This window comes from Arachis duranensis, chromosome 2 (genome assembly GCF_000817695.3).
Source record: "Arachis duranensis cultivar V14167 chromosome 2, aradu.V14167.gnm2.J7QH, whole genome shotgun sequence".
Classification (NCBI taxonomy): Eukaryota; Viridiplantae; Streptophyta; class Magnoliopsida; order Fabales; family Fabaceae; genus Arachis; species Arachis duranensis.
The window spans coordinates 78,568,131-78,590,581 of record NC_029773.3 but is presented as its reverse complement, the minus strand read 5'-3'; the positions used below and the strand labels follow the sequence as shown (position 1 = coordinate 78,590,581).

The 22,451-nt window shown below is 32.4% G+C and overlaps 1 protein-coding gene and 1 pseudogene across 1 annotated transcript; one reads left to right on the top strand and one right to left on the bottom strand.

Moving 5' to 3' along the window:
• The first annotated feature begins 690 nt into the window (after positions 1 to 690).
• LOC107474963 (uncharacterized) lies at positions 691 to 3,918 on the top strand. The gene is made up of 3 exons (XM_016094604.3): positions 691 to 1,647; positions 2,250 to 2,999; positions 3,477 to 3,918. The coding sequence occupies exons 1-3, from the start codon at positions 997 to 999 to the stop codon at positions 3,573 to 3,575; spliced, it is 1,500 nt and encodes a 499-aa protein (XP_015950090.1). The 5' UTR covers positions 691 to 996; the 3' UTR covers positions 3,576 to 3,918.
• A 2,262-nt stretch (positions 3,919 to 6,180) lies between these two features.
• Positions 6,181 to 8,532, bottom strand: LOC107475058 (uncharacterized; annotated as a pseudogene).
• Positions 8,533 to 22,451: the final 13,919 nt, after the last annotated feature.

Below are 22,451 nucleotides of genomic sequence, written 5' to 3'. Positions count from 1 at the left end.
TCTTGCAGATCTATGATCTTTGTTTGCATGTACTGGCTTTGAGCTTGCCATTGTGCAATGCTCCTTTTGATCCCCATACTGGTGACAACTATTGTAAGAGGACAAAAGTGCGGCTCAGTTTGAACTTCAAAAGTAGGCTAGCTTCAATTTTTTGTCACTATTTAATGCATACAATTAAATTGCTTCTTTTTGCTTCTAGGGTTGGTTTGTGAAGTGTTTTTTCCATAAAATAAAAGGGTAGAATTCAATATCAATATTCACCAATTCCAATGTGTTAGCTGCACCAACTATCCAGAAAATGATTAAAGTAATATGTAAACTACCCAAATGTTTTAACTTGGTGCATTGAAAGTTTCTCTGGGACAAGCAGATTGAAATAATGACAAAGTGTGTTGTTTCCTCTCCTTTCTCTTAGCCAATATAATCTATTAGTTTAAGACAAAATATGTATCAAAATATTTTCGTACAAACGTTTCTTCACGGTGTATCAAAATAGTTTTTTTGGCAGTATAATAAGCCTAACAGTTTTCAATTAAATATTTAAATATGAATACTGCATACGCAACGGAAAATGTAAAATTAATAGAAAATTAACTAATATGTACTTGTTAATATTTAATGCCAATTTATCGTTTGTACGTATTAGATAAGATCTTGACCAATGCAATCCCTTTCGCTCTAGTCACTGTCATGTTTCATGTCGTAGCACATATAAGATAGGAGATGGGAAAGTAATATACACCTCACTGTTTCATAACCTATGGTATTTTTTCTTGCACAATACATACAAAAAGCACTGGAATGTGTCCCAATAATAATGCTATAGCCAACAAAGGAAATTTCTTCTTAGTTTCCTTCTTCACTTCACTTTCATGTTTCTTCTATTCCAGCTACAACACACAACCCCATTAATAACAAATACACTGGGAATCAAGATAAATAAAGCATAAGAAATACCCAAACCTTGCATTAAAATTAGTGCATGTGAGTTTTGTAATGGCTTCCAATATGGCTCCCAAGCAAGAACAAACATTCACCTTGAGGCTTTTGGTGGACAGAGAGAAAAATCGTGTAGTTGTGGCTGAAGCAAGTGGAGACTTCATAGACACTCTCTTTAGCTTCCTCACTCTTCCGTTGGGAACTATCATCCGGTTACTGTCGAATAACCAACAGCATGATCAACCGGCCGAGCTTGGCTGCATTAGCAATCTGTACCAAAGTGTGGAGAATTCAAGTGTTGAGGTTTTTTGGAACCATATATGCAAGGAAATGCTGCTTCGTCCGCAGAACAATTGCGAACCCCTTTGCCGAAAGCTGAAGTTGAATGTGGATGACACAGAGTCCTTAAGGTACTTCATGTGTAGCAACTGTAAGAAGGGGAGTAATTGGTTGTTGAGTACGTTTACTGGTGCTAGTTGTTGCTCTTGTGGGAAATCGATGGACAAAGAAATGAAACTCTTAGGAGATTCCGAGGATGAGACGCATACCGATGGTGTCTTTGTTAAAGGGGAAGCCATGTATTTCATCTTGGATGATCTGAGAGTTCTTCAAAGCTCTCCTAACAACTTTGTTAAGGAACTTACCCAACTTGGCTACAGGAACTTCCATAAGCTTATAGACATATCCCCATGTGTTGGACTGAAGGAGGTAACATTTTAGTTTTGTTTTTTTAAGATTTGCAAGTACAGTTCTGTTTATGAATAAGTTCATATTCAACTCAGAATTTTTAGGCTTATTATTTGTGAGATGATTGGTGTCGCTGATTATAATACTCTTGATTAAGTTCCTTAATTAGCTTCTAAACTTTTGTGTGAACTGTATCTTAATTTGATAAGAAAAAATGTATGAGTCACTTATTATGCATAGTACACTAGGGCAACTCACATTTCTATTATCAAGTGGGTCACACTTCATCCACTGATAATAAAGATGTGAGTTAACTTGGTACAAGATACAAAGTGAGCACATATATCAATATTCGATAACAGAAAATTGTATGGAGAAATTATTAGGTATTCATGGAGTATTTAAGTAGATTTATGCTCATATTATTAACAAATTGACTTTTTAGCTAAACATACAAGATAATGGTGATTGGTGAGTCTTAGACAAAAATGTCTCTTTATTAATAGTATGAACATAATCCACCTAATTACTCTCTGTGCACCTACCTAATAATATATTTTTTAATGATGCTTGATAATGAGAAACATTCTAATAACTTTTTTTTTTTATCTATAAAAATAAAGATTCTGGACTTACTAAAGCAGGCATTGACCTCCAAGTCTGCTCTCAGTGATGTATTCTTTGCATATGGAGAATCTTTGGGGATGTGCACTTTCTCACCAAAAATTGGACCAAAACATGAAGAACCTGGATTTGATTTTGGTGTTTCTATAAACCTTAAGGTAATATTGAGAAAATCAAAGAAGAAGATAGTGTATGCTGAAGCAGAGGGTGATTTTGTTGATTTTCTATTCAGTTTTCTCACAGCACCCCTTGGATCCATTCTAAATCTTTTGGATGGATATTCTTCTCTTGGATGCATTGACAACTTGTACAAAAGTGTGAAAGAACTCAATTCATCACGGCTCACAATCACAAGGCCTTCTGGAACTCCATTGCTTGATCTGCGAGTCGCGCCACAATTCAGTTACAGGAGGCAGCCATTGAAGCTTCCTGAAGAAGATACTCCAAGTTATTGGTATGGCAGAGGTTTAATAAAGAATAGCATATGCTATGTTAATCCAAATGGTGTGATTTCTAAGAAGAGGAGTTTGGTGGAGAATCCTGATGCAATGAAACTTTTTGATCCAAGATCACCTGATGGAACAAGAGAACTTGCTGTGGGATTTGTGAAGAGGCCATCACTGTTTGTTGTATGGGATGATTTGAAAGTGATGCCACTGGCAAATGCTTCTAGCATTTGTTTTATACAAAAGATGAATCTGCCATTGGATGATTTGGAGGAGCATGTCTTGTGCATTAGGGAGGTAGAGGTAACAATGCACTTCTCACTTTTATCTTAAAGATATCATGGAGAATTGCTTTTCTTATTAGAATACTATGATAACTATGTCAAGAAATATTTCTCTTTAAACCATATCTAATTTAGTGTCCATTTTTCTATTCAATAAGAAAAATCTATACCAAATCAAGTTATGTGAAAATTAAAATTTTCACTGAAACTTTCACCTAAGAGGATCATCATCATTTACAGGTAATTTTCACTAAAAATCAATTTATTGAAAACTCTGCTTATATCACAAATATATTCATAACTATCTCATTTCCTGGGTAACCAAGATAAGTAATAAAGGAAAAAATGTAATTTTCTGTGAGCGTGTCTATATCCGTAAATATTATATTTATTTTATTTATCAAATAAAAAAACCCATATTTCAAAGTAACTATTTTTACCCTCTAGGTTCTGAGATGGAAGTAATAACCTTCATAATCCATAAATTTTCATTCAGGCACTAAACTTGTTGAGGGCTTCTTTGACATCCAAAGCTGCATTGACAGAAGGTCTATCCTACCTCTTGGAAAATCCAAACCAAGATGCTAAAGCTTGATTTTTTTTCTAGTTGGTGTGATGCTGAATAATAGAATAACCCCAATAATTTGTTTTATATATTAGAACTAGCTATCATATATGTTACCATTGAGTGAGATTCTTCTGGCATTTTGATTTTGATGCTTCCTTGTTCTATTTTGGAAGTGATGATAAGTTTGATAACTGCAAGCGCTTTGTTAGCACTAGCACAACATAACACAGCTTGACTGTTGATGCTGAATATTACGCATCTTTTTGTATATTCATCATTTCATCACTTTGAGACTCATTGTATTATGTAATAGTGATGAAATAAAGAGTTATAGGGGGTGATATTACTGTGAAACATGAGGAATTGATAATAATGGCCAATGTGGTAGTGCATTATAGAATGGTTTTGAAAACTTTTGTCAACATCATGTTATAGAAAAATGGCAAAAATAAGGTGTTTTATTTAGGTGACACCAATGCTTTCTAAGTGTTCATGTTCATGTTCATGCATAGAAAACTATGACCTCATGATTATTCAACTTCGCAAGGAAATAGCGAATACATTTACACCTGTCACAGCATATTGTTTTATATATAAGGGGATATTATATGAAAGAGCAACAAAGTGTATAGTATAACAATAACATTTTTACAGGATTATTTTACCCCCCTTTAAACTTGTTGCAGGTTAAGAAAAATGCTCTGGAGAGGGACAAATAATAGTTGAAGATTATGGCCAGAATTCAGCAGTTTGTCCCGTATGCTAAGAATAAACAGAATTGAATACAGTAATTAATGATTAATAAGTAAAAATAACATGAAGCATATAGCTTAGGCACCCCCAAGAAGAATAATATGATTTAATATCTAATTTGTTTAATGTACAAAAGCCACAAGAGCATAGCACAATTATGTACCATCTATACCAATTGTAGAAAATAAGATTTAAGATTAAGATTCTCAGGCTATCCTCGACATGTCAACACCGAAACAATGAAACTCAAAAGAAAATGACAACTTCCAAGCTAGCATTCATGGATCTTCACTCAGCTTTCCATTGAATACCATAGTAGCCAATATCAAATTACCAAAAGAATCCTTATCCTTATCAACCTAAGGATATGGAAATACAATCTATTTACACATCACTTGACACTCCTTGTCTGGTTGGAAGAGCAGGGTTCCCATTCAAGAATATGTTCCACCTCAGAGGGAGTCATAAATTTGGAATCCTAAATAAAAAAGAGAACCCAAAATATAGTTAGGAGGAGCACTCACGAATTATAAATACAATAAGAGAAGAAAAATAGATGGAAAGCTTATGTTTGCAGATTGGAGAAACAAATCAGTCGACAGCATCCTTAAATATAGTACATCCCAAAACAAACTATCACCAACATAAATTATCTTCATCTCATAAAACTCATCTTTTATGTATACATATGTCATGTGAATTAACCAGATGCAGCACCACAATGTCAAATTAAATCCACACACACATATACATAAGAAATAACCAAAGCAGGTCATAAGCAGGGAGTATCACGTATTCCATGTCATTTCTTAATTCCTACTCTAACCCCAAAATTTGAAATAATTCATCTCACCTCCTTGCTATTGTTCATTAGTAGACCTTTACTGATCATTTCACTAAGAAGCTTTAGTGCTTGCTCATTCTCATCTCTAGCAAGAAGTGCTCGAATAACTGTTTCATAACTTGCAGCATTTGGAAGACAACCATTTCCTTTCGTTTTTGAAAACAAGGTCACCGCTTCGTCAATCAAACTCTCTTTACAAAGCCCCCTTATCATAATATTATAGGTCACAACATTTAGACGATAATTATTGATCAAAAGATGCTAAAAAAACTCCCTTGCTGTCCTTACTCTTCCACATTTGCACAAACCATTCAAAAGAATACTGGACGATGCCCTTTTGTCAATAATTTTCTGAAATAGTGCAATTGTCTCATCAAGATGTTGGATTTTGCATAAAGCATCTAATAATATATTGTAAGTGAACAAATTAAGGGGTTGTCCACTCATGCATTTCATCAAGAAGATCCTGTACACATGATATTCTCCCTCATTTGCACAATCCATGAATAAGGAAAGTGTAGCATCTAGGGATTAGATTGCATCTAGGAAAGCAAGAAATAGATTTATTTTTGAACAGGAGATTGTGGCTCCAGGGAAGACAGTTGAAGCTCCCTCCAGTTACTGTTACTGGAAGAGATGAAATCTAATCCCTAGATGCTACACTTTCCTTTCCTTTTCTTTCCTTTCACTTCTTCTTTAGTTATTAATATTTCCATTTCATTTTTAGTGAATTAATTGGGATAACCCTTATTTTATTTGTTTGTTTTCATTTGTCTGTCCTATATATGGACCCCACTGTATTTTTTCAAGCATTGAATAAAATACCATTAACTCTGGAAAAAAAAATAATAGCATTTGCTGACTTACAAAGATATCATCACTTACAAAATAGAACAACGTACAAGAACCAAAATAAGAAACACCATACATGTCTCACTCAAACATAACATACTCAATAGTTAGCGAATTTCAGAAACGGAAATATCATGGTAATGCTCAATCATTCAGCCCCCGTATCACCAACTAGAGAAAGTTTCAAGCTCTAGCATCTTGATTTGGCATCTCCAAGAGGTAGAATAAGCCTTCTGTCAACGCAGCATTGGTTGTCAAAGAAGCCCCCAACAGGTTTAGTGCCTGAACATGTATGCATACATTTATTTTAGACTAGTTATAATGGAAGAATTTTGTGCTATTAAAATGTCAGACAGATTGTTCTTGAGAACTACTATAGAAACATACCAAATTAAATTTTCAACTCAAGAATCACACTGCACTAGGGCATTCCTTGATGCATTTTATATTTGCCAGTATAGCATTATGGATCATTTTATCTCTTCAACACTGCTGATTAACATGGATTATATAAATAACAGGATCTCTGAAGGTAATATTATAGCAATATTACATTGCCTGCAAATATTATTATTTTAGGCAAATATTTGTCCAGCAATAACTTGCATCCACATTATAAGAATTTGCACACATTTAACACATAGTTTACATCTATATTTAGGAGAGTTTATACACAAATAAAATGTATTTATTAAGGATAATTTAGTGTTTGTTCTAGTCAAATACCGACCAAAATTGCCAAAATCAGCTGGCCCCCAGGATTTTCTAGAAATTATTCAAGAATGGATTATTGGATTATTACCTCTGCACTCCCAATTCTGATGACATACTCCTCCAAATCATCAAATGGAACATTCATCTTTTGCATAAATGAAATGCTGGAAGCATTAGCCATTGGTATCACATGCAGATCATCCCACACAACAAACACCGATGGCCTCCTCACAAACCCCACTTCTTTCTGGCCATTAGGGGATCTTGGTTCATAAAATTGAGTGTTCATATCGATAAGTGACTTTGGGATCAATAGTCCGGAGATATAGCCATACTTGTAATCACAAGTCTCACGAATCTGTAACGGCTGCCATTTCTTGAAACCGAATTGGGGCGCTACGTGTGGATTCAGCAAGGGATGTCTTGTGACGATTTTTTCTGTGAAGAACCATGATGAATTGAGGTCCTTGACACTATCGTACAAGTTGTCCATGCATCCCAGAGAAGCATTTCCATCCAAAACATTTAGAACCGATCCAAGTGGTGCCGTAAGGAAGCTTAATAGAAAATCAACAAAATCCTCCTCAGCTTCGGCATGGAGTATTTTCTTCTTGGATTTGCTCACAGTTACCTTAAGGTTTCTGTAATAATCACTTCTACCATGGTTGATGGTTTGTCCAATTTTTGGTGAGTAAGTGGACATCCCCTTAGAGAATCCATTTGCAAAGAAAACATCTCTTAGAGGTTAATGCTTGCTTTAGTAAGTCCAAAACCTAAAAAGAAAAATGCCAGAAAGAGAAAAAGAAATCAACATAAAAGCAAATTGATTGAAAGCTTTTTTAGCAGCTTCATCACTTCTACCATGGTCTTTGGGTTGTTCCTATATTTGGTGAAAAAGTGGACATCCCCTAGACTCTATTTGCAAAGAACAAATAACTGAGGACAGTCTTGGAGGTTAATGCTTGCTTTAGTAACTCCAAAATCTAAAGAGACAATGCCAATAAAGAGAAAAAATCATCATAGAAGAAAATTGATCGAAAGGTTTTTAGCAGCCTCATCAATCATTACATATGTCTTTCAGTCTTTAGTTAGATAATAAAAATAGGGAGATGAAAATTTAACGGATGCAAAATATGATTTTACTCTTCAAAAGAAAAGCAAAGTTACCTCCTTCAGACCAACATTTTGATAAATTTCTGTCAAATTGTTGAAATCTTTGTAGCCAAGCTGGACAAGTTCCTTCACAAAGATTCTAGGAGAGCTTTGAAGCACTTTCAAATTATCAAAAATCAAGTACATGGCTTCTCCTTTAACAAATACTCCATCCTCACGACGATGAGTTACTTCACTACTGGAATCATTCACCATTATCTTCGGTTCTTTGTCCATCGGGTTCCCACATTTGATGCATGTAAGACCTGAAAAAGCACTTAACAAAGAATTACTTCTCTTACAGTGGTTACTACAAATGAAGCTCCTTGTGGGCTCATTGTCATCCACATTAAGCTTCAGTTTCCTGCAAAGAGCTTCACATGGGTTTCGCGGTCGAAGCAGCATTTGCTTGCATATGGGGTTCCAGAAAACCTCATCAGTTGCATTTTCCACGCTATTGTACAGATTGTTGATGCAGCCAACCTTAGCTTCTTGATGCCCGTTCAGCTTATTCTTCGAGAGAAGCCTAATGATAGTTCCCAGTGGAAGAGTCAGGAAACTAAACAGAGTTTCTATAAAATCTTTACTTGCTTCAGCCATAACTACACAGCTTTTCTTTCTGTCCACCAAAAGTTTTAATGGGAATGTTTGTTCTAGCTTCGAAGCCATGCAACGTTGCTACTTGCTACTACCACGTAAGAAGGAAAATTTGAGTGGGTTTAGCGCAAGGAAGAAGGTGATTCCTAGAATGTTAGGTAAGTGAAGGGATGTGATGTTTGGAGTTGCAAAGAGAATATGCGGAGAGAATTAGTGTCCTCGGTTACCAAATACTGCCAAGTACCAAAGCATGCGTTAATTATGAAAATGGTGAATTCCAGTACAGAGAATAGCTTTTTTCGATGCTGAAGAATTGAAGATATATTGACCACGAATGACCTGAAGACACCTGGAATATAGAGTCCACACCATTCAACTTGGTTTAATTCATCTAAAACAACTGCAAATTTCTTAGTTTCAAAAATAATTATTATTTATCTAAATATAATAAAATTATAAATTAAAAAAATTATTAGAAATAAAGAAAATCAATTTTTATTGTATTAATTTTATATTTATTTAAAAAGATGATACTCTTAGATCTAATTTGGATAAACAGTTTAATTAAACTCTTTTTAAAAAAATAGTTTAAACAATAAATGATTATATTAAAAGTAGCTTATAAATAAGTTATTTTGTGTTTAGATTTTTAGTTTTAAAAGTGTTTATTTTATTAAAATGTGATAAAAAGTAGTAGTGTTATAAGAAAAGTCATTTTTTTAACTTCTCTGTAAACTTTTAAATAGCTTCTTAAAAAACTGCAATTTAATTTTAAAATTGTACCAAACATTAATACTACTATTTTTCATAAATTAAAAGTATAAAAAAATTACTTTTAAAGCTTTTCAACTCATTTACACAATAAACGATATATCTACGAACTTATTTGATTTAAACTATAAACGACATAAACAAGATGCCCACCTACATAAGCAAATCGTTTATAGTGTAACTTTAGTTATTTTTAAACCATTTTTTATTTTCTTTCTCTGTCTGCCAGTCATTTTTATTAATATTATCGAAGTATTCAGACATTATAGCACGAATAGATACATGAGAGGATGACATCAACTGTTTGAATGCGACCTAGTATATCACTAGGGCGATCGACTTTCAAATTAGTATTGTTATTTTCTTGTTTTAGTTAAATAAACATATAGTTATAATTAGGATATTTTTATAGATTTTTTGTTTGTTGGATAAATTTTTTTAATATTTGATTTTTAAAATTAATTATTTTAAATCCAACTAAATTATGAAATGTTAAATAATTGTTTATTATAATTTTTATTTTTTATTTCGAAATTTATATTTTTATTTTTGAAATAGATTTGTTATTAAAATTTGTTATTTTTTAAAAGAGGTCTCGCCTACTACTCTCTAGGCGAGTGAGCCCCACTCTTGCACCACGCGGCGCCATTTTTTCTTACTTGAAGGAGGTTAGATTTGGCGACATGGTGCAACTCAGAGACTTTGTATTTGACAACTTCCTAATTACTACATTTGTGAAGTATTAGCATCCAAAAACCTACACTTTTCACCTACCATGGGGTGAGTGCACCATCACCCTAAAAGACGTTGCGTATCATGGGTTACACACTTATGGAGAGCAAGTGGGTAAGTGCTTGTGTGACTTCCAGACATGATACCTGCACTCGACTTGGAAGTGGGTATAGGAACTCATCGATGCTAGGTCTCCTCGTACTCAGTAGCAGGGGCACAGAGGAAGGAGTCATTTTTCATCAAACTGACATAGTTTAGTGACTGAGTACGACATATGTCAGCTATTGCATATGCAACCTCCCTTCGACAGTACACGAGGTGTTACATCCTGTTGTTGATCGAGGGTTACATGATGTCAGATAAGTCAAATAATCAGGTTCATTTCAGGTGGTTGTTTATATTAAAGGACTTTAAGAGGTGTCACAGTTTGTATTGGAGATCCGCTGTACTTATATGGACGTACCACTCCTTATACTCTACAACACATCAATCTACCACTGATATTGTTGGATACACTTTGCTATTAGTCTCGTAGATATACCATAAATTTTTTCAGTAGTGTCCACCTGAGAGATAAATTCTAACATTTTTCTTGGCCATGAGGCAACTATTTTTATATACGATTTTTGTCCTTTCTATTTATGTAATTCAACTTCTTTTCTGCATAAACTGAGACATTGTTATTATTACATATATCCACAGGTTAATAGGTATGGCCCAATAGAATAGGAATCAGTTTGACCAAAGAATTTTTCGATGCGTCTTTCATTGGATTGGTTGCAATTGCATAAAGCACACAAAATTATTTTATTTAGTTGTCTCTAATTAGTTTTCCTATATAATGAACGTAACTTGATTATTATATTATACTTTGTTTCGCAATTTCTGTGGATGTTGTACGATGATCTAGTTTTGCAGGCCATCAGCCCATACTGGTTGAGAGAGGAGGCAGAGTGGGAGACATGGATTATTGTAGCTTCTTTTGTCTGTTTCTGTAAGAATTCGATTTTTGGTAAACTGACTTTTTTAGCTATTTTGTAACTTATTTCGCAAAATCTTTAACCACAACCCAAAAATTATTAGTAAGGCAGACTCAATGGTAAAAAAATTAGAAAATAATAATTAATAGGTCAAATTTAACTTTATGAGGATAATTAATTTCTCTAAGTCAAATTTGACTAGTAAAAAATAAACACTTGCTTGCCATTAGTTTATTTTTCTCGCTAGAAACTTTTTGAGTCAGGAATTTACTTTTAGTGATGGTTTTGCGTGCACAAAAAAAAGTTAGTAACCAAAAAACTCAGAATCAATGGTAAAAATAATTTATACGTTAGTAATTGTATCCCAATATTAATATTAGCCATCAATTAATAATTTATTTCTTTAACAATAAATTTTAGTTATCAATTATTTTACCACACGATAAAAGTTACTCCCGAACCGAATTTCTATCTAGTATTCCGCAAACGATTCTTAGAGATTCCGAATCCTCTTACTTGCCACCCAAGTAACTCGTTCCTCCCTCTCAGCCTCTAGACCGAGACTATCTCAATCTCTCACCTACTTGACTGTATTTTTAACCTCAAGTAACTAACTGCGATTAACTGTAGATAAGCTCGACACGCAAGCACTGACTAAACTTTCTCGTTTTCACGCCCTTTCTTTATTAATATCTATTTCTTGTCCACAAATATTTTCAATGTCTTACCACAATTAATCCACCTTAAACTCAAATTTTTATTTAAGGAATCCTTGATCACAAAATTTATGAAACACTTTATGTAATTTTGTACAAAATGGCCAAGTTTTAGGGAGAGAAAGAGTAAATTCTTGCACTCCTCCTCCATGTCCCAACCATCATTTCTACAGTTCTTCTATTGTTCTTCAAGTGTTCTTTAAGACCAAGTTATACAAAAATAATTCTTTGTCCGTCTTCACTAATTCTCGTGTTTTTAACGAAAATTCAATAAAGTGAGCTCTTGTTCCTTCTTTATTTTTTTTATTTTTTCTGCAGTAATCATGATAAATTTTTGCACTTTTATGTATCTAAAAAACCTCTCTTGAAGTCCATATAGAATACATCTAATGAGTTATACAAATTCAAGCACATAATGATTAAATTTTAACACTTTTTGCAATGCTTTTAGCCAAACAAAAAGTACACCATAGCCAAATATGTTTCGTCTTTGTGAGAGTATTTTATGGTATTTAAGAGGTCTAGTAACTGAATTAAATAAGAAGTGAGAGTTAAGAATAGTTAGAAGATATTTGTATTTAATTTGGTGTTCATATAAGTTATTTTTTAGTGATTTTTGTGCTTAATTTTATAATATGTAAATTTAGTGGTACTTCTCTATTTTTGACTTGCTATTTGAGTTATTTGAGTGTTATATGAAATTTTCTTTGAAAATTATGTAGAACCACTGAAATTATTTAAAACACTCGGGTTTAAGTTTTAAATTTTAAAAGTCATTACAAGTGAAAAAAAATATAAAAAATGTACCTCTAAAAATTTCAGCTTAAGAGCACAAAAATTAGGGTAAAAAAGAATTAAAAAGGAGTTAAAAAATATAAAAATAAAATGGGTGTTATGTAACTAGCACCTGAAAAAGTACTAAAATAATTGTTTAGTAATTTAACTAATAATATATCACTTAGAATTTTATTCTTCTAAGTTTCATAGTTTAAAAAAATTGAATAATTCTTTCATTATTAATACAATTAAATGTTAATTTTTTGTTATATGTTAATTAATAATTATTTAAAAATTAATTTTTTTTCATAAGATTGAATTACAAAATCAACTCTTTATAATATACATAATTGAATTTAAAATTTCAATTAATGTCATTAATTATTACTAATAGATATTTGTGTATTTAGATTTTATGTTTTATTTCAATAGTTAATATTACTATATCTCAAAATTTAAATTTTGGATGAATCTTACTATTGAATGAGGGACTAAGGACAAATAAATTTTTATGCCATATAATACATGTAACTTTATAAAATCTCAATGAGAACATTTGCCCTCACACTCTCCTATGTAGATCCGTCCCCAGGGTACACATGAAGCACCTTGTGGGCTCAGTGTGATCCACATTCAGCTTCAGTTTCCTGCAAAGAGCTTCACAAGGGTTTCGCGGTCGAAGCAACATTTGCTTGCAAATTGGGTTCCAGAAAACCTCATCAGATGCATTTTCCACACTATGGTACAGATTATTGATGCAGCCAACCTCAGCTTCTTGATCATGGTTCTGCTTGTTCTTCGACAGAGGCTGAATGATAGTTCCCAGTGGAAGAGTAAGGAAACTAAACAGAGTTTCTACAAAATCTTTACCAGCAAAAGTTTTCATATATAAGGGAAAATGGTCTCCTCGGTTACCAAATATTAGCAAGCAAGCATGCATTAATGGAAGATAGGGACTAGGGAGTTCCAGGGCAGCGTATTGCTTCTTTCGATGCTGAAGAATTGAAGCTATATAGACAAGCGAATGGCCTGTAGACACGTGGATCATAGAGTTCACACTTTTCAACTTTGATTAATCCATCTAAAACAACTCGAAATGTTGTATGCTCCCTCGTAGCTTCTATTGTTTTATTCTCGTATGAGTCTCAATTTTTTTTTTGGTTTAGTTAATATGTGTATTTATAAAGTTATTAATAAAAAAATTTATTATAAAAAATTGTGTAAAGTTTGATTTTTAATGTAATTATTGTATGTTTATTAAAACAAAAATATTTAAATTTTCTAAAAATAGTAAATTTAATATCTAATACTAAACTATTAAGAGAGGGTTGTCATGTAGTGAAAATTCAACGTGTCTTGAAAGAGAGACCTTAAAGAGTTGAGTTGATTATGGTACTTTCTATAAGAGTTGTATCATCTGTGGTCTCTCTTCCTTCATTTCTTCCGCATCATTATTAGGTTATATCAAAGGTAATATTAACTTCAATGGCTTTAATACTTTCTGACAACTTTTTCTCTTATTCTCTTTAACCATTAATAATTTGTTGTATTGTCTCCCTTATTTGGCTCAATTTTATGGAAATGGAGCCTATATGTGCGCTTTTCATCGATATGAAATCAAGGGGGGTTAGACATGTATGTGGGGCAGAGTTTTGACAGCTTTTGGGAGAAGAACACGGACCATCCGAGTTCTTCGTTATTGAATTTCTCTCCCCGAAATTGGATGGTCCGATTTGGGATGATGGAGGAAAAAAATTTTGGTGCATATAAATCAGACCCTCCGATATACTTGAGTTGGAAGATGAAGTCGAACGGTCCGAGTTGCATGTTGAGAGTTTGAGTTGAAGAAGACTGAAGTCGGACCGTCCGTTTTGGCTAGGAATGGCGAACCGGAAAATGAAAACGCATGGTCCGATTTGGTTGTTGGATATATTTTTGAATGAAGTTAACCTAGTCCAAGGGTTCGAGTTGAGTATAGAGGGCTATATAAAAGTGTGCAGCGAGTTAGTGCTAGGTTACCCGTCTTCTTCCCCTTCTTCAGCGGCTGCTTCCTCTGTTTCGTTTCTTTGGGTCACTTTCATACTTATTTTGATTCAGAGAAGTTAATAGTTAAGGTTAAGGTTTTTTTTTTTGTCATTGAGAGAAATGAGTGACAGAGTATTAATTAAAGTGTATTATTTTGGTCAGATCTTGTTACAAACGTCTGAAGGAGTAAAGTTTATTTGTGAAAATCCATTAGATGTTGTTATTCCTTTTATCATCTCTTTTGAAGAGCTCAAGGGTGTAATCTGTGAGAAGATTGATTCTGAGAGGGCCAAAAAGATATCATGTATGCCATACAGATATCCCATACCGTTATTTGGTGGGTTCGTTCAATTTCAAACCAGATATGTGACGGGCGAAGCGAGCATGCAGGAGATGTTTTCAATGTATATTGAAAACCGGGCTCAGATCTCGTTCATCGAGTTGTATGTAGAGTTTGAACAATCCGAGGCCGACCGGAATATTCTACAGGAAGATTATAATAGTGACAGTGAAGAAGACTTCGAAAGCAACTATGAATTTGTTGTTCCAGACGGTGATGAAGATCAAAGTGACAGAACCATGTGCCCAGATGTGACAGAAGTGGCAAATGCACTTACAAACAGAGTGCCGTTTGAGGAGCCATCATTCATGCGAGTTTTAGACTTGGAAGCCATGCATATTCCTGAATTTCCGGAATATATGACTGCAGGTACGTAATCGTGGTATAAGTGTTTTTGTAGTTAGACATTGATTGAGTTATGAAGATTTTACCCTTTTTTTAGCATTATTTAATCATGCGTTCTGTGTCGTAGTTGTCAGGATCTATCCGGTCCTCGACCCGTTAAGAAATTTATTTTTTTCTTTTACATGCTTCATGTGTTTATTAGGAAATAATATTTATGTTGGTAAGATATGGTTGTAGCAAATTGCATGAGTTTGTAACAATTATGTAGCATATTAGCCTATTATGAGACAACATTACATAGTCCACATGGCTAATACATTAATAAGTTCAGCAACATAATATGACACGTCACATACCTCTGTATACTGATTTCATCATTCAATTCTAAATTCTCTTTTAGATTCCGGAGCCATGTCAGTTTTATGCAGCTTGATCTACAGTCCTCTCTACGAGGTGCAATCCCAAATTGAAGCAGACACTCCGCCTCCATGGCTTCAAAACTACTCATTGTCATCCCTGTGATTGGAAGACCATCTGTGGGAAGACCAAGTAGTAGAGACACATCTTCAAGAGTCACGGAACATTCACCAATGGGAAGGTGAAACGTATGTGTGTCTGGGTGCCAACGTTCGATTAGAGCATTTACCAATGCTTTCTGACACTGAACTATCCCAATCTGAGACACATGATAGAACCCAGTAATTCGTAAATGCTCCTCCACCCTATCGTTGTACCGATCCGGAGAAACTGGGTGGTTACATGTCAACATTCTTAATTTCTACAAAAAAACATAACAAATTACTAGTCATATAATTAACAGTTACTAACTTACCATCATCAATCATTTCACTAAATCCTTATATAACTAATTCTTTTAACTTCTAAAATTATTTAATTAATCCTTAAAATTATTCATAATTACAAATAAAATTCATGACCTATACATTTATTCTTAATGAATATTCTCAACAATATTACAACAATTTAAATATTATCTAATACTAATTACTCATTTGTTAAACACATTTTTTCCTCAATAATAAAAGTTATTAACAATCAGTATATGCTATCATGAACAATTCTAAAAAATATTAATATTCATATTCTAAAAACTATAAACATTGTCATAATAAAAAAGATAACATGGCTTAATTAAAATAATCCTATTAATCATTAAACATTAATATTTTCTCACTCACAATAACAATAACAATAACATCAACATTTAAATTCTTCTATAACATTTTCTCACTCACAATAACATTTAATTTGGTTATATTTGTTTTAAATAATAATTATAATACAAAATATTAAAAAATCCCAAAAAAAAAAATTTCGTCCTCTATTAAACTAGATACCTAACAGTCATCCGTTTACATTTTAAAATGTAGCAACCAACAAAATAATAATTATTATATTACTAACAATAATATTTACCACTAAAAATTAATTATAAAAAATCTAAAAAATTTAAAAATGTCATATAAATACGGGAGAATACTAACAATCAGCATTTTATTTATATATCTAATTTGCACTTCTAATAATAATAACAATAAGAAGTAAATAGTTTACCATATAAAATATTAAAAAATTTCACAAAAAATTAACATCCTCTATTAAACTAAAAACCTAACAATAGCAACAGTCATCTGTTTACATTTTAAATTTACCATCTAACAAAATAATAACAATTCTACCACTAAAAATAACTTAAAAATGGTCTAAAAAATTTAAAAAAATTCTAATAAACCCTAGACAATACTAATATTTATTTTATTTATATTTCTAACTTGCACTTCTAATAATAACAACCAAAAGAAGTAAATAGTTTACAATAATAATTTTAAATATAAAAAATTTAAAAATATTTAAAAAAAAGCTTTACATAATCAGAATGACTGAGATAATGCATAATATGAAGTTCAGGTCGATCAACATCCTTAATTTTATTTTTCTTTGGCATGCTTTTAATTCTTCTACCATGCAAAGCTGAGAGGTGGGAGAGGAAGAAGAAGGGGGCTCCAAGCTGAAAATGAAATGTGGGAGAGTGATGTTCTCGGATGGTGAGAGGGGTGAATGAGTAAGTGTCTTGTTTCAGGGGACCGTTTGGGGGAGCTGTTGCAACGCGACGCGTGTCCTTCCCTTCAGTAATCGGACCGTGCGTATGCTCTCCACCAAAATCGGACGGTCCGTATGGTTTGTTGAACTCGGACGGTCCGAGTTGTAACACCCCTGACACCACAGTCTCGTCCAGCCCCTCCCTCCCCCGTAATGCCGTCCAACTCCACTCGAGCTCCAATAACAAAAATAAAAAGCGCCCTTATTTCAATTAATTTTTTCTTCCTTTCATACTTGTTTTTCAAATTTCTTATTGATTTTCAAATTTTGAATTTCACCGTCATACATCATATATGCATTATTCTTACTTATTTATAACTCCTTGCTTGCATTGTTTTTTGGCCTTTGCTCATCCCCTCCTTTATTTTTCCAAGTCAGGAATGTTAATGTTAATGTCCCTCAACCGCAGCAGCAGAATGCTGAGTCCGTGTGGGCGGCGCTAGGGCTTGCAGATGAGCTTGCGGTGCAGCCTTGCTCTGAGGTGAAGAAGAATGGGGTTTCGCCTAGGACTGCAACAACGCTCATTCCAGGTCCGGCAGTTGTTACGTTGGGGTGGAGAGGAAGCCAGGTTGTCCTCTGAAGACTGTGCTCACTGCTGATGTTGTTGCTGCTGTTGTGGCGGCAGCTGAAGCTTCAAGTGGTGACTCCTATTATGTTCATTGTTGTTTCTGATCTTGTCGCTGTTGTGAATGCATTGCTGTTGGTGCCCGTGGTTGTGCTTGCCAGTCATCATAACCGGGTCATTCATTTGAGTTATGAAATTTTATATCTATCTGAGTTAATTTTGTTTTCCCCTTTTTATTTTTATTTGTTTGTTATTCCGACAAACGAATCTAAAGAAACCATTTAAGTGCCTCCATATAGCTGAGAAAATAATTTCTCTCTCTCTCCAAGTAAAATGTGCTACTATCATGTCTCTCCTCTGCAATTTTTTTTTTCAAGAATCAATTATTGAAAAATGCAATGTGATTTCCACATCAATAGACCAGAGAATCCTGAACCATCTGAAACAGAGTTGAAGAGAGCTGATTTGTTTTTCAATTATGCATATGCGTTAGTTGCTAGCCGTGCAAAACTTGATAACTTTACAATTGAAGGTTAGTTATTTGCATCTGATATTTGTTAATTTTGGTAAGATAGATGTTTCAGTTGTATGTGATGTTTGTATTCGTGAGCAGAGCACCATTCTTTATTCATATGTTGATTTTTTTTATGCATTAATTAATGATTATGTCCACATGTACAATATATAGTAATATTACTTAAGAATGATAAGAGTTTCTTTCTTTTCTTTCTCTTTATTTTTACATTTTATGACTGATTTATTGGGTACTGTATTTGTATAGTGCAAATAGGTACAGGCAGTACTGGATGCGGCTGAAGCTGCCATTACAACTGTGAGATTTCTAGACATACATCATAAGTATATCTCTCAGGCTTCTTAGTTAATTTGATCATCATTCTCTTGGCATTTAATTTATTTTTTTTCATTTATCTTTTACTTAGGTTTAAGTCTGAGATTAAAGAATGTTCAAAAAAGGTCTGTTCATATTAGCGTGTGTTTGGTCTCTTTAGTTTTATTTAATATTAATAGATAGTATAAATGTGTATTGTGTTGTGAATTTTTAGACCTTTTAATTTATTTTTGTCTTCTTCAGACTTTGCTATTGGAATACTTTGAGCAGTATCCTCTGCATATGAGTTTTACTTCTTCTTCATTCTTTTATTTACTTTTTCATTTTAATTTTTTTAAAATTATTTTTATATATGTTTGGCAAATTTGCCTCTTTAATTTAGAAAATGTATATGTTCGGCAAAAATCATACATTTAAAGAATGTTTTTCAATTTTTTTTTGGAAATTTCTATGCATGAAGCATTAAAATTGTTTTTTCTTCTACTATCTTATTGATAAGAAATTATTATTTGGTAAGATTTTTGTCTCTTACCATGTGTGATTTTCCTCATTATGGTACTATTCTTTGCTTCTACATTTATTTGCTTATGGTTTTTAGAATTTTAACTCTGAACTTTGATCTATATTTGATTATAGATTCTGGGATACTTTACATCTCTATGATTCAAGCCTAAATATTTTCAGGAGGTATGTCAACATCTAAAGAGAGTCATGATTTCATAGAGATTATTGTTGGGTTTGAATAGAGTCATTGTGTTAGTAATACATATTATTATTGGGTTTGGATTATGTAGTTTTTCTTTTTTTTTTCATGTTCTTATTGTTCATTATTTTCTTCTGATTCTGAACTTAGTATTAATTCCGGTCCACAGGATCAACTCTTTTGATAAGATACCTCTTGGTCTCCAATTTTCAATGTAGGCTATCATTAGATTGACACAAGTAGATAGAGTAGCGGAGCATTTATCACGTCATATTATGGAGCTTCATGAAATAATGAGTAAGTTTAAGGATTAGTTCTCACCAACTATTTTGTGTAAGTTTTAGTAGATAATGTTATGCATTTATTAGCATCCACCTCTCCTATACTATCAAAATTCATGGTTGCCAATTTTTGCGTATTGCTCTTTGCTCATTTGCTAATCCAATACTATAGTTCATGGTTCTAACAATGATATTTTATACTGAAATAGTCAACCTGTTTGCTCCAAGTTTATATACAAATTTCAGAAGCTCTATATATGGCATGGCACCTTCTACCTGCGTTTTATGGATCATTTGGCTCATTTGATTTAGTTCACCAAAGGTTCTGATATTTATTTTTGGCCAGTGATGGAATTCGAAGATTGCTAATTTCATCGACATGGTAATATAAACTAAATCATGTTTGAACAAAAGTTGACGACATTAATTACTTAGTGGAGGAAGATAATCTATTGATGGTTTTAATTTGTGCCATTCTCTTTTTTTTTTGTGAAATGTTGAAGTGAATTTTGTATTTTGGGGTTTATTTGGGTTAATTGCACAAATAATTCGTGAAAGTTTTTTCATATTTTGAGTTAATACCCTGTTATAGAAAACTCTTGAAAAAAAAGTTTTTATTTGATTTGATCTTATTTTTTAAGGTGATTTTTCTGATATGGTTAATTTATTAGTAATATAAAAAAAGAATTTATTTAGATTTTGGCCATGTTGAATTGTGCTCTCTATGGATCTCAGTTTTCCTAAAACAAAAATTGCGTTTACGTAGTATTTTTATGCAAAACTGATATTGTTAACTAAAGCTTTACATGAAATGATTTGGACTTGATTATTGTAATTGTCATCTCACTTTTTGGTGAGAGCTTTACCTTTAATTAAATGTAGATTGTCTTCAAATTCATGGCTGATTACTAAATTGTATCAAGCTTGCTAGGAGGCATTTTCAGGTTAAATTTTATTATTAGCATGCAATAAAAGTAAATTAAAGTCTTTAATTAAAGTCCTTATGAAACCAAAAAAATGTGTTTTACTTCTTTAAATTTCTAATTTTATTATAATTTTTAAGTTGGAATACATGGGGATTGTTAATCCCATCACCTTAAAATTTTGCAAGGATAGTAGTGGTTTTGTTAATCTTGGGTTGAATTTTATATTTTTCTTTGAAATTTAGAAGTTCTTTTCAGGTTATTGTTGGTGTGTGTACTATTTGCCTATTTGAATTTTTTTGTAATTTAGCTGAGCCATATATCTCACATTACATTTTTTCAGATACATTTTATTCATAACAATGTGGAAATCAAAATTGTGAACTATCTATTTCTTTGGATAACAGGTGTACTTACATTTAAGATTCAAAACATTCTTGACTTATATTAGACTATTAATTTTTTTAAAAGAAAGAGCAAATAATACTTATGCTACTAGGCACTAGCTGTTAGTGAACAATAGTAAATATGTGAAATGTGTAATGAAATGGAATGGTTGCTGTTAGATGGTAGTTTCTTTGGTTGGAGTCACAATAGAAGAAAGAACAAATAATACTTATGCTATTTGGTACTAGTTTTTGGTGAGCAATAGTAAGTCTATGAAATGTGTAATGGAATAGAATGGATGCTGCTAGATGATAGTTCTTTGGTTGGAGTCACATTAGCAGCTAATTTGTAATACTTATCATTAACTATTGTTGTCAACTACATAAGTAAGGCAACATGCTTCTTCATGCTTATGACGGATGAGAGTAATGTTATTATGTTAATATTCAATAATATTGAATCGTCCTTGGTAAATATTAAAAAATAATTAAAATAGAGTTTGTAATTAGTTATTTCATTTCTTTCTACAGAATGCATGATTATTGATATACTATTATTATTTTGATTATTGAGAGTCAGAGGAATTATTTTTTTTTTATCTTTTTCAATTAAAAAATGAATAAAAAAGAGGATGAAATTCTCTTTCTTTGTTGTTATTGTATGTGTTCATACATACATCTATTAGTATAGTACAAAGTTTAATTGATCCCTAATCTTTAATTTTGGTTTAATCTAATGTTAATGTTCGGTACTTAATTGATGTATAGTTATTCATATTTTTTATGTTGTGATTTTGGTAGTTTACTTTGAATTTTGCTGTCAGATTTGGTGAATAAATGACCACGAAATTTTAACCTATTTTTCATGATGTAACAACAGATAGAGTGATAACTGATAAGTTATAATATGCAGTCGAACTTTTTTAAGTAGTTTCATTATTTTTTAAGTGTTTTGCATGCTTAATTTTGCACATTTTTTAGGTTGTTCAATTTATAAATGAAGCATTGAAGTATGACTTAATGCAATATATGATTTTTTGCACAATAGTTCATTCAATTGAGCAATTTTTATGTTACCACGTAGCAAAGTTGGTTTGATAAAATTAATATATATTATCTGAGTTTTATAAAAGTCTTTTGTAAGCAATTGATTTGGGTTATGTTGTAGTTGTTTTTTGATTATGTTTCTATTAAGTCATTTTTATTCAAGCTTCAATTATTTTATGTTAAATGCTGCTCTAGGATAATGTTTTTTTTTTTCTGCAGGAGTATCATTTTAACCATCATATATTCTGTATTTGTGTTTTTTCTTTTTTTTTTCATTATTCCTTAATTCATTTTGTCTATGTAATTTGGAACATTAAACATGCCCGTACTTCGCATGGGTAATGCACTCATTTAAAATTGATTTTTATTATGATGTATGCTTTATAAATCTTATGAAAATGTAGTGTTAGAATTTTCTCGTTAGCTTAC